General features: G+C 43.3%; 1 protein-coding gene across 1 annotated transcript in view; it reads left to right on the forward strand.

Annotated features, from left to right (window-relative positions):
• Positions 1–2,838: 2,838 nt before the first annotated feature.
• The window catches only part of mybpc1 (myosin binding protein C1), a 92,255-nt gene continuing 81,179 nt past the window's right edge, over positions 2,839–13,914 (forward strand). Inside the window, exons 1-4 of the mRNA XM_041216196.1 lie at positions 2,839–2,862; positions 8,551–8,592; positions 9,432–9,536; positions 11,776–11,924. Of these exons, the coding sequence (XP_041072130.1) occupies positions 8,574–8,592; positions 9,432–9,536; positions 11,776–11,924 (273 nt within the window). The 5' untranslated portion in view covers positions 2,839–2,862; positions 8,551–8,573. The remainder of the gene's footprint in view (positions 2,863–8,550; positions 8,593–9,431; positions 9,537–11,775; positions 11,925–13,914) is intronic.

Consider the following 13,914-nt stretch of genomic DNA (forward strand, 5'->3'; position numbering starts at 1 on the left):
AATTTTCTTCCAGAACTTGAATGCTTTTAAAGTAAACCAACCTCCAAGTAGAGGAGTTGGGAATCGTTGGTTACTGGCTTCACTGCATCAAATACTCTCGTGGTAAATCTGTCTCTGGTGTGCAGCTGCACTTTCTGACTGATTGACAAGACAGATGGATTCTGCAATCGGCGACAGTACAATACTCTCACAATGAATAGGCTGAGAACACATTATGTTTAGTGACAGTGGGTTAGGAGGGGATTAAGTTTCTCCACTCACAGTCCTAAGGAATGATGTTAGAATACACAGCATAAATTTAAATTAAATTATACCTCTCACAATATAATCAATTAGAAATGGGGAGATAAAAGTCTCCTTCAATGTAGTGCCATGTTTAAACTATCACATAGGTTTACAGCACAGAAACAGGCCATTTGGCCCAACCAGTTCCTGCTGGTGTTTGCACTGCAATGTGAGTAGGGCATGGTTATAACGTTGAAAGCTGTAATATATACCTTTGGGATATATAGGATTACAATGCAGCGGGCTACACTTGTCAGATAGCTCCGTTACAAATGTTTGATAAGGGAGTGTTAGGACTGAGTTTTCCCACAGGCATCAAGAACCTGCCACTGTTGCAAGTTTATGACAATCAGCTCACTAATTGGCCACCTCTGCGTTGCCATCCAATTAATGACGATTGGTGGAACAGGGAGGCAGGAGGGCCACTGGGGGTGGGGGGGTGGGGGGGGGGGGGGGGATGTCTGCCCGGCAGCTATGCCAGGAGGGGGGGTGAGTGCTGCTGAGGAAGGGGGAGACATTCGTGGCACCTCAGAGTGAAGATACTCATGTAAAGCTCAACTTCAGTTTGAGGAATCAAAGGCCAGAACTTTGAGGGGCATCAAAGTGAAGAGGGGGGTGATGGTATGCTAATTATATTGTTAAGTTACACAAGTGAAGGGCGTTACATAATTTAGTACTTAGAGCACTTAAAAAGAGAACGAGCTGGGAAGCAGACATATGTAATGCTGCATTCTGTGAATAAACCTATTATCAAGAAAAGTACTCATGCCTAGTTTCATACTTCACACACAGGCTTGGGATTGACATAACAAGACTAGAGAATGCCCGTGGCCAGAATTGAACCTCTTTGAGAATTGCAGCTCCCTCTGATGGCCCTCTGACCACCAGTCAAGAGGCTGCCTCTGAAACCTTGCTGGGTCCCTGGTACAGTGGTTGGGTGGGCTGTGGGGTGGGGGGGTGGGGGGGGGGGGGGGGGGGGGGGGGGGGGGGGGGGGGGGGGGGGGGGGTCATGTGACACTGGGAAAATTCCATTAATGTCAGAAAATAGCCTCGACTGAAACCTTACTGATGTTGTTTGGCTGCTCACCCCCCTCGAGTGGGTTACCCATTCCAGCAACCCAGCCTACCCCTCGGAAATTCGCTTGGAGACAGGGCTACATCAGGATGCTGTCCCGATAGGGATTTCTGCTATTTTCCAAAGTGCCCCTTCCTCCAAACCTGCTTCTGAAAGAACACCCCCTTAGTGTCTAAAGGATGCCAGGGTAACAGAAACATGAAGCAAGGAGAAAATGCCTCTTTATTAAATATCCAGTCGTGCTATCTTGTTATCCTACTATAGAAATAGGAATAAGAGGAAAGCAGTACAAATTTTGAATTGTGACTTGGCTTGATTTTGGTTGATAGATTGACGGAGCTAAAGCCTTGAACCATAGCAGCTCATATAATCTCCACATATGAAAAAAATGATTTGATCAGGTCTGTGTCATATTTTATGTAATATTCATCACTCCCATTTTCATCTTTCAATCCTTGTGTGTGGCCTGTTTTGTGTCTACGTCTGTACATTGTTCAATTTTTTTATTCAATTGTTGTGTATCTTGCGCACTGTGTGTTTGCAGAGAGAGAGGCAAAGGTCCCAGCAACTATTTCCCAGCCAGGTAATGCTTACAGACCAAGAGAGAGTGTGTGTGAGAGAGAGAGCGTACGTGAGAGAGTGAGTGGGAAAGAGAGAGAGAGACTGTATGTGTGTGAGAGAAAAAGAGACTGAGAGAGCCAGTGTGAGTGTGTGTGAGAGAGAGTGTGAGAGAGAATGTGTGAGAGAGAGAGAGTGTGTGTGTGTGAGAGAGAGAGAGACAGTGTGTGAGAGAGAGACAGTGTGTGACAGAGAGTGTGTATGAGAGAGAGTGAGACTGTATGCATATGAGAGAAAGAGAGCAAGAGAGCCGGTGTGTGTGAGAGACAGCAAGTGTGAGAGAGAGAGAGCAAGCGTGTGAGAGAGAGAGAGAATGTGTGTGTGAGAGTGTGTGTGAGAGAGTGTGGGAGAGAGAGTGTGAGAGAGAGAGTGAGTGCATGAAAGTGAGTGTGTGTGAGAGTGTGAGAGTGTGTGAGAAAGAGTGAGTGTGTGTGAGAGAGTGAGAGTGTGAGAGAGAGTGTGTGAGAGTGTGAGAGAGAGAGAATGTGTGTGTGAGAGAGAGAGTGTGTGTGAGAGTGTGTGTGTGTGAGAGAGAGTGTGGGAGAGAGAGATTGTGGGAGAGAGAGAGTGTGTGAGAGAGAGAGTGTGTGAGTGAGTGTGTGAGAGAGAGAGAATGTGAGAGAGAGAGAATGTGAGAGAGAGAGAATGTGAGAGAGAGAGAGTGTGAGAGAGTGAGTGTGTATGAGAGAGAGGGAGAGTGTATGAGTGAGCCTGATACTGAGTTATTAGATGATAATGAGTAAATTTCTTAAAGGGTCTGCCCATCAAAAAAAAACTCTATTTAATCTTAAATCTAATTAAACTGATGATGTGTTTTCCCAATGATAATTCTTTTCTTTTAGCAGAAGATGCTCCTACTCTCCAACTGCCTAATGACACCCGGGGTAAGTATTGTTTTCAGGACTCAAGCCCTTGCTGTATAACTGGGTTCAAAGCCTTTTAGAATAGATTAAATGAGCAAAAGGGGGCAGATTTTTAAAAAAACCTTCCATAAAACTTAGAGACGTGCCCTGAAAAGCAAATCTTATTTTCTCTCTCCTTGGTTTTTTTAAGCTCCAATAAGTGATGGACCCTCCAAAGCCATTGTCAGTGCTGGGTAAATGCAGTAGCTCATCAGTGTTAAACGCTTACTTGTCACCATTTTCCATCCCCACCATGAACGACTTATTACAAACAAGAAACTGCCCGGTCTCGTGTGGGTAAAAATAACAATGTGATTTTGGAACCTTAAAGGAGGAGCTGGTGTTATTGGGAGTAATGGGAAGAGACAGGACAGAGCAGGACAGGATAGGAGAGAACTAATGGACAGACAATAAATCTTCAAAGGCAAAAAATAAATAAATTTCACATAAGAAGTTATCTAAACGTAAGTCAGATGAAGAATGATCATCAATTGTTTGTAATGTGTAGATAATTGGTGTTCCACACTCCCACATTATACACATGCACTCTCATGTGCACAATATACTCAAATAAACACACACTGTCACACTCTCTCACCTTCTCTTTCACATACTCATACTCTCACATTCCCTCTCACACTTACATTCTCTCCCTCACACACACTCTCTCAGAACCTCTCTGTCACTCTCCCTCACTCTCTCCCTCATGCACCCGCTCACACATTCTCTCTCACTGTCCCTCACTCTCCACCCCACTCACTCACTCACTCTCTGTCTCTCTCTGTCTCTCACATATTCTCTCTCTCACATGCACACACCTTGGACGCATGCAGACTTAAATATACCCAGAATGTCACACCAAAGTAGGCCGGCCTCTCATGTTGCATTCACACTACCGTGTCCAGTTAGGCAGTTCCCTGTTTACACTGCTCACTCTACGCCTGCTCGAAACTCTTCCAGGACAAGATGTGAGCTTGTTCACTTCTACCAAGCTTCTCTGCCAGGGTGTTCAGAGATTGTGGGCCGCAGTGTTGGATAGTTCATACACTTCAACTGGCTCTAGCTACGTTGCAAAGCAGCTCACAGGCTCCAAGGGAAGTTGTCCTTTCAGGCTGTCTCGCACAACATCTCTCTGTATGTTTGATCCAGACCTGAGGCAGGATACTTCTGCAACTTTAGAACCAGAATGAGCCAGATGTGAAAAGAACTTTGCATCGACGCTAAAGTTGCAATTAAAGCTCTTAAAAGTAAATAGAAATATTGTGGTTAGTTTGGTACCAAATAGTTCAGGGTTATTTTGTACTGTTTGGTGTTTCTGATCCTGACAGGTGTCTAACACAATCCAAAAGTGTCACATGAACCCAAAGGGAGAGTGGGCAGACTGAGAAACTGTTCAGTGCGTGTAATAACTTTATGTACAATAGTTTCTTTACATAGCACATTCAACTCATTTATTACTGGGCTGGGTTTTCACATGTGTGGTCAGAATGGGCCTGCTGGTGTGAATGAAGTGTTAAGATTAGTATCACAGGTACTCTTGGAAATATATCGCCATTCCTTCACTGTCGCTAGGTCAAAATCCTGGAACTCCCTCCCTAACAGCACTGTGGGTGTACCTACACCAGAGGGACTGCAGCGGTTCAAGAAGGCAGCTCACCCCCACCTTCTCAAGGGCAACTAGGGATGGGCAATAAATGCTGGCCCAGCCAGAGATGCCCCACACATGAATAAATAGAAAAAATCTTAACATTGTTGGTTGCAAGATTGACTTATATATGTTTTGTTGATGTTCAGGCACTTTTATGTTAGGAAGTAAAGGAATAATACCAGTGGGAATTGGCATTGTTGTGGGATGTGGGCTTCGCTGGCTGGGCCAGCATTTGTTGCCCATCCCTAGTTGCCCTTGAGAAGGTGGCAGTGAGCTGCCTTCTTGAACCGCTGCTGTCCCATGTGGTGTAGGTACATCCACCTTGCTGTTAGGGAGGGAGTTCCAGGGCAGAATGTTCAGGTTGGCGTGCGGATGCGCACCTGACCCAACCGGATGCGGAATCATATGGAATGTTGCTGGCTGAGCATCCCGACATCATCGCGCACTCGCAATATTTCAGCCCACCGATCACACCCACCCACCAGCCTGAAAACCCTGCCCCAGGATTTTGAGCCAGCGACAGTGAGGGAATGGCGATTATAGTTCCAAATCAGGATGGTGAGTGACTTGGAGGGAGCTTGCAGTTGGTGGTGTTCCCATGCATATGGCGCCCTTCACAGTGATAGAGCTCATGGGTTTGGGAGTTGCAGTGCTGCCCAGAACTCCCCAGCTAAGTGGGTGCTATTGTCACCTGGTAAAATTTAGGAGCCCCAAACTGATCCTTTCTCACAGGTTTTGCTGAGGTTAAGGGGACAGAGAATATCCTGCACAGTGATACAGTGTCTGATGCCTAGGAGAGAAATGGCTAATCACCAACCCTGAATGCTGCTTTTGACCATTCCTCGGAGCCTAGATCACTAAGGGGACAACTCTGAAGAAGAGTTAAAGAAGAGAAGGGTCTGTCCGTTCAGAGGAAGATCAAAGAGGCTGATCAAAGCCAATTCTGTTTGAAGACAAGTTCAGAGCTGAAACATTTCTTCACATAAATGCTGATGACTAATCTGAAGAGGTTGAGTGAGGCGAAAATCCTGGAGTCATTCAAGAAGGAGTTAGACACTTTGATGGGGGATGGTAAGTTTCACTGGCTGAATGAGCTAGATGGACTGAGTGGCTTCCCTCGTCCAGTCCTCGATTTATGAAAAGCTCCATTTCTACATTTAGGAAACTTTTGGTCTATTAAGAAATGATGATTGTTCTACTAATGCAGGTTGCAATTCATTCCTGGAAGTCTGAGGTCACTGGCGATTGTGATTGTTGGGAAGTTGCTTTGCGATGGATGTAACTGCCTGGGGAGAAAAGGACTGATAACATTTCAGTCCTTTCGAGAATCTGGTCCATCATATTTTTGATGTTGTCACTTGTTCCCTGTTATAAATGAAAGGAAAAAAAGCAAGACTTGCATTCCTATAGCTGCTTTCACAACCACCGTACATCCCAGAGTGTTTACAGTCAATAAAGTACCTTTGAAGTGTACTCACTGTTGTGATGTAAGCAGCCGATGACAAGGTTGGCAGCCAATTTGCACACAGCAAGCTCCCACAAACAGCAATGTGATAATGACCAGACAATCTGTTTTTGATTGGTGTTAATTGAGGAATAAATATTGGCCAGGACAGCAGGGGACTCCTAAATAGTGCTATGAGACCTTTTGCATCCACCTGAGAGGGCAGATAGGGCTTCAGTATAATGTCTCCTCTGAAAAATAGCTCCTTCTTCTGGCTCAAATCCTGAAGTGAAACCCGAACCCCACAACCTCTGACCCAGTGGCAAGGGTGATACCAACTCAGCCACAGCTGACAACATGCCCTGGGATTTCTGCCTCATTCTTTCATTACCACACTCTCAGGATGTGGGCATCACTGGCAAGGCTGGCATTTATTGCTCATCCCTAGTTGCCCTGAATTCTTTGTAGCAGTTTATTGAATGGCTTGCTTGGCCACTTCAGAGAGACAAGTAAAAATCAACTATGTTGGTGATGCATAGGATTACATAGGATATGCAACACTAAATAGGCCATTCAGCCCATCAGGTCAATGCTGGTGTTTATGCTCCACTTGAGCCACCTCCCATCTTCCCTCATCTAAATTTATCATTGTAACCCTCTATTCACTTCACCCTCATACATTTATCTAGCTTCTCCTTCAATGTATTTATACTGTCCGCTTCAACCACTCCTTGTGGTAGCGAGTTCCATATTCTCACCACTCTGGATAAGGAAGTTTTTTCTGAATTCCCTATTGGATTTCTTGGTGACTACCTTATATTAATGGGCTCTAGTTACGCTTTTTCCCACATTCTCTCTTTTTCCACCCTATCAAAACCTTTCATCATTTCAAAGACCTCTTTTAGGTCAACCCTTAGTTTTCTTTTTCCCAGAGACAGAGACACAGTTTGTCAATCCTTTCCTGATATGCATACCTGCGCATTTTTTGTATCATCTTTGTAAATGTTCTCCACGCCGTCTCCTGTGCTTTTCAAACCCATTGTAAATAGCTATATAACATGTAGACCAGTCCAGGTAAGGACAGTAGATTTTTTTTTTCCTGAAAGCACACCAGCAGGGTCATTACAACAATCCAACATCCCCATCGCCAAGTTACTGATGCCAGCTTCCTTCATCTCCAGAATTTTTAAACCAATCTCAAATTCCCCTGGTGAGATTTGTGTCCATAACCTACTTGATTACTAGCCCAATCTTCTGGATCAATGATTCAGTAACTACATTACCATGCCCTGGATCCACCATATTGTCTTACTGATGGGACTTTAAACTGAGGCCCTATCTACACTCTCAGGCAGGCATTTAGGGAAAGAGGATCCTACAGCATTATCCTGAAGGACAGCGCTTGACTGGTGTCCTGGCCAACACTTACTCCTCAGCAGATTATCTCATTGCATGTTTGTGGGATCTTGCTGTGCACAAATTAGCTTTGGTGTACCCTATGTTATAACAGTGACTACACTTCAGAAATAATTAACTGGCGATGAAGGGCTTTGAGATGCCCTGATGACATGAAAGACACCATATAAGTGCAATCACTTTCTTTTTCAATAAACCCTGCAAGAATTAGCAAGTATACAAAATCTTCCCCGTTTTCTTGTGTTATTCGTGCTCGAAATGTGACCATCCCTGTCATGGCCGGCATTTATTAACTGCCACCAATTGCCCAGAATTCTTTGTAGAGGGTTGACATAATTGATTGGTTTGTTGCACCCCATCAGGGGTCGTTAAGAGTCAACAACACATGCAGCCTTGTTGTTAACAACCAAGAAGAAACTTTCCCACAGCTGAGGGCTGGTTTGGAGCTGGATTTTCAGTGACCCAGGTAGATCTTGTCACCATTTGCCTGGGTTCCAAAGTAGAGACCAATTTCACAGGAGTGAGGTGTCAATGGGACTCTGCTATCTTTGATCCATACACACCAAGTTCCTTCAAAGCGCCAAAAAAGGGGGTAAAAATAGGAAATAAATTAAGGCTGGAAATAATGCTTTCTTTTTTGCTCAGTAGGTTTCCTTTGGTTTTGAGGTAAGTAGCTAGTCATAAATTTACTGTCAGAAAGAAAGCATTCCCTTGCAACTCAGGGTTGCCAACCCTCCAAGACTGGTCGGGCATCTCCAGGATTTAAAGATTAATCTTCAGGGACACCCTGGAGAGCAAAAAGCCACAGCAGCATTTTAAAAATAATTGTATGTTGGTTATATTTCCTTACAGCACTTTCATTTATTAATTGTTAAACAAATCAGAGATAACGAAAAATTGGCTGTTTGTTTGAGAGTCAAGAGTCATCCAATTGAAGAGCAGAGTTTGTCTTCTTGGGGGTATTGCCGAGGATGGACATGTTGGAGCACCAATGCCGTGAGCACGAGGGGGAGAGGTGGTTGGGGTCAAAGAATCATGTGTTAAAACCTTGAGAATCATGCCCAACCCGGAGTTGGTAATCCTACTGTTAACCCCATGTTAATGCTGAAACTTCTTGTGTATCTCAAAGCTTCGGTTTGACCAATATCTGTTTCCAAAACAGACGAAAAGCCTTCCGATTCTGCAATGGCCAGGAAAGATTCGGGTATGTCTGCTTCTGAACCACCTGACACGACACTTCACCACATTGCCAATATATATGTCGTGCATTCAAGATTTCTCGATGATTCAATTTTCTTTCTGTGTGGTGGCATTGCTGTTGAAATATGTTGGAGGAACTGCGAATGGCAGACAGTTCCAAATTGCATTGATGCTAATGGAAGCTGTCAGTGAGACTCTCAAGTCCTGAGGCACTGGTGACTGTTTCCCTCCCACAGAGTAGGAATCCTTTAACTCCATCTTCTCCAACCTTAACTCTATCTTCTCATGATTCCATAACTCTTCAACTTCTGAGTTTTTGACTCATGACAAAGCCACACTGAATTGTCACCTCTGTCTTAATGTCTTGACAGTCCACAGCATCATGCGTATCCAGCTGCCGTGAAATGTTTAACAATTTGCATTAAATGATGCACTAGCAAATTGTTCATCTCTAAACACAGAATCCCTTGCTTTGTTTTTGGTGAAAGAATGCATCGATATATATATATATATTGACATCTGCTGTGTAACTGTTGTCGTGTGGACTTCGAACAATTATATCCCATTCAGGGTGTTGTTGCATAACACGAAATGGTCCTTTGTCAAACTGATTCCCTTGAACCGCAATCCCATAAGTGTCACAACCCATAACCAACATTATCATGAATGTAACAAATTGAAATTGTGTCCTACCCCAAAGCTAACCTGTGTTTTAACAGCACGATTTGAGGAGCTCGGAACGAAGAAAACAAAAATAAAAGCACAGAAAGGAGTATCTCAGCGTTAAACCTGTGCATGAGGCGGATTCTAATCTGTGGTTTTGTTCATTTTATGGCTGGGCAGTGTGGTCCTGTGGAGAAGCAGCTACAGAGGAGCTGGCTAAACTTGACGATTCAACACGGTCAACTCTATTCATCGAGAAGCCTCAGAGTGGGACTGTCACCGTTGGTGAGTTTCCAATCTTAGGTATTCATCTAGCGATAAATAACTCTGCAAGAGAAAGCCTGTACCCTGATATATTCAACAGGGAAGCTTCATCGGAAAGCTTAACTCACTTTGCTCTTTCCAGATGCCGTGTGTTTCCGTCATTTTCTGCACTTAATTTTTCAGTATTTTAAGCCCCAATATCATTCTGATTAACCTGGACTGTGCCCCTTTCAAAGCTAAAATAGTTTTCATTAAACATGATCTCCGAGATCATCTCATTTTTGTTCATCAGTCATCAAATTCCTGTATGTTTCTACTCAATGATCCATTTTATGTCTTGTTGTTTATTGAATCTCTTACTCTAAAACTGTTATAATGTCAGTTATCTTGGTAAATTGATTGTAGTGACTTATGGACAACTGTAATGCTTTGTACATCACGATACATACACTCCCCACCCCACCTTCAAGTCATGTGATCTTTTTATAACACCACAAATAACAGCCCCAGTGGATCATTACAGAAGGAGGCCTGTTCATCCCCTCAATTCTATTCTGTCACTCAATTAGATGATGGTCAGTATACCTAAATCTCCATTACCTATCTTTGCTCTGTATCCCTTCATATTCTTAAATCTATCAATCTGTGTCTTGAGTATTGCTGAAAAAAGAGACATGTCCATGTTTTTGTCTTGTACTCATCAGAACCAGTATAAGGAGAAAACAACAATTTATGTGAAGAGAGTGCTGGTTGGTTGGCATGCGTGGCAGTTAACTGTCAGTCACATCACTGGTGCATTTTGCATGGCAATGACCCTTGCCAACCAATCAGCACTCTCTTCACAGTACAAATTGTTGTTTTCCACTTATATTGCTATTCTTGTGAATGCCCTGATGAGTGCAAGATGAAAAGCTTAGGCCTGTCTCTTTTCTCAGCAATACTCACGCTCTGTACTATCAAACGACTAACCTCCGTCTTGAAAACTCCATTTGACCCCAGCATCCACAGCCCTTTAGGGGAGAGAATTCCAAATTTTCATGATCCTTTGTGTGAAAGAAATGTGTCCTAATTTCAATCCTAAATGGTCTAGCTCTAAGTTTATGATTGTGTCATCTTTTTCTGTGTTTCCTCTTGCCCTTCCAGAATTTGCCAATGCATTAGCCTCTCTGATACTTTGCCCAAGTGTCCATTCTTCAAATGAATCTAGATAGTGAAAGTCAACATAAATATATGGAACAGTGAAGGATGTAACAGTGAAACCCAAACTGCTTTCACCCGATAGCCATTTAGCCAGCAGCAACCGGGGAAATTAATCATGGCCCAATTGTTCCCTCCTTAACCCAGCAGCACTGAAATCTACTATAGATAGGATCATAGGACTTAGGAGCAGGAGTAAGCTCTTTGAGCTTGTGCCACCATTCAATAAGATCACGGCTGATCTGATTGTGGTCTCAACTCTATTTTCCTGTCTGCTCCCCACCCATAACCCCTAACTCCCTTGTTTATCAAAAATCTGCCCAACTCAGCCATGAATAAATTCAATGACCCAGCCTCTGCTGCTGTCTAAAGAGAATTCCATAGACCCCTGAGAGAAAAAATTTTTCCTCATCTCTGTCTTAAAAGAGAGACCTCTTATTCTTAAACTCTGTCTCTCCCACAAGAGGAAACGTCCTCTGAGTATCCACCCTGTCAAGTCCCCTCAGGGTCTTGTATGTTTCAATAAGATCATCTCTCATTCTTCTAAACTCCAACGATAAAGGCTGAATATTTATGCTTTCTTCATAAGATAAGCCTTTCATCCCAGGAATGAGTCGAGCAAACTTTTCCTGAACTGATTCTAATGCAATTATATCCTTTTTCAAATAAGGAGACCAAAACTGTACACAGTATTCCAAATGTGGTCTCACTGAGACCCTGACCAGCTGCAGTAAGACTTCCCTACTTTAATATACTCTTCCCTTTGCAATAAATGCCAACATTTCATTTGCCTTCCTAATCACTTGCTGCACCTGTATACCAACATTTTATGATTTTTGTGATTTTGAGATGCTCTTTACTACCACTCTAGATGAGGTCAGCTAACTCAGCTTGTACTGAGAATGAAGACTAGGATCTTCCTAGTCTTTACTCCTCACTGTATCAATCATTGAGGAGCTTGAAGAGTTCATCATTGGCAATGTTCCCTTGAGCTACCATGTAGAAAGCTCCAGCTCCACATTTGACCTCCCTAACATCAGACTGCTGATGCCTTTTTTTAAAGGTGGGGATATTACCTTTGTGGCAAAGATTGAAGCCAAGGACTTACTGCGAAAGCCAAATGCCAAATGGTTCAAGGGGAAATGGCTGGATCTTGCAAGCAAGGCAGGGAAACATCTGCAGCTGAAGGAATCCTTTGACAGAATCACCAGGGTAAGAAACACACATTTTTCTAAAAATGTTTTCCTGCTTTTCTTTTTGCTGCCTTCTTATCAAACACTTGCTTTCTGACTTCAGGTCATGTAGCAAACGGTTTAAATCACTGATCTGTAAGTGCCAGAGGTGAACTTTGCACTTTTGGTGTAGTCACAGCTCAGTGGCTATCTCTCTTGCCTCCATGTCAGAAATTGTGAGGGTTCAAGTCCCACTCCAGAGGCTTGAACACAAAATCTAGACTTACACTCTTAACGCACAGCAGGGGGTTGCTGAGGTGTCAGAGGTGCTGTCTCTAAGACATTGAGACCAAAGCTCTGTCTGTCCTCTCAGGTGGGCTTAAAAGATCCAATGGTACTATTTTGAAGAACAAGAGAGTTCTCCCTGATGTCCTGGCCAATGTTTATCCTTCATCCAACATCACTAAAACATTTTAATTGGTCAACATCACTTTGCAGTTTGTGGGATCTTACAGTGTGCTAATTGACAGCCATGGTTCCTACCTTACGACAGTTGTTGCATTTCAAAAATCACTTCAGTTGCTGGGGTGGATGGTGGCATAGTGGTAATGTTACTGGGTTAGCATTCTGGAGGCCCAGCCTAGTACTCTTGAGGCATGGGTTCAAATCCCATAATAGCAACTGGTGGAATTTAATTTCAGTTAATAAAATTTGGAATGAAAAGCTAGTTTCAGTCACAGTGACCATGATTATTGTAAAAACCCATCTGGTTCACTAATGCCCTTGGAGGAAGGAAATCTGCCATCCTTACCTGGTCTGGCCTACATGTGATTCTAGACTAGCAAGATGGTTGACTCTCTTAAATGGCCAAGGGCCTTTAGGGATGGGCAACAAATGCTGGCCGTGCCAGTGATGCCCACATCTTATGAAAAATTAGTCCTTTGGGACGCCTGCTTTATAAATGCAAGTCCCTCTTTAGTGGAAAGGGTAGATGGCATCAATTGTTTTTTAGGCACCATTTAAACTCCAAACTGCAGTGTGGAAGTGAAAGTTTCAGATCCAGCCCAGAATAAAGGCCTGACCCTGTGCCCTGCTTTCATCCAGAGGGAGGTTGAGCACTCAGTCAGAGCTGGTGTTATGAATTCAGTCTGTTATTGAGAAGCTTGTACCATTGGGAACTGTAACAGCAATTCAGGCAGTCATGGCCTACGGGTCTCTTTTGTTACTCATTCTTGGGACAGGTGCGTCGCTGGCAAGGTTGGCATTTATTGCCCATCCCTAGTTGCCCCAAACTGATTAGTTTGCTAGGCAACTTCAGAGGACAGTTAAGAATTAACCACATTGGTGTGGTTCTGGAATGGTCCCCTGTGGATTGCAAGGTAGTATAAATAATCCTGCTATTCAAGAAATGAGAGAGAAAGAAAACAGAGAACTACAGGCCAGTTAACCTGACTTCACTAATAGAGAAATGCTGGATGCTATTAGGGATGTGATAATAGGGCACTTAGAGAATCATAATATTATTGGGCAGAGTCAACATGGATTTATGAAAGGCAAATTGTGTTTGTCAAATCTGTTGGAGTTTTTGAGGTTGTAACCAATGACATAGATAAGGGGGAACCAGAGGATGTGGTGTATTTAGATTTTCAAAAAGCATTTGATAAGTTAACACACAAGAAAATATCACAGGACTGATGGGATTGGGGATAAGATATGAGCATGAATTGATGATTGGTTAATGAACAGAAAACAAAGATTCGGAATAACTGGACGTGCTTCCAGTTTGAAGGCTGTAACTAGAGGGGTACCACAAGGATCAATGCTTAGGCTTCAGTTATTTACAATCTATATCAGTGACTAGGATGAGGGAACTAGATTAATGTATCCAAGTTTGCTGCCAATGTAGGGTTGGGTGGTAAAATAAGCTGTGAGGAAGATACAAAGAGGCTGCAAAAGGACTTAAGCAGGTTGGACAAAAATCCGGCGGATGGAATATAATGTGGAGAAGTGTGAAGTTCGACATTTTGGTA

The sequence above is a fragment of the Carcharodon carcharias genome, chromosome 21 (genome assembly GCF_017639515.1).
Source record: "Carcharodon carcharias isolate sCarCar2 chromosome 21, sCarCar2.pri, whole genome shotgun sequence".
Lineage (NCBI taxonomy): Eukaryota > Metazoa > Chordata > Chondrichthyes > Lamniformes > Lamnidae > Carcharodon > Carcharodon carcharias.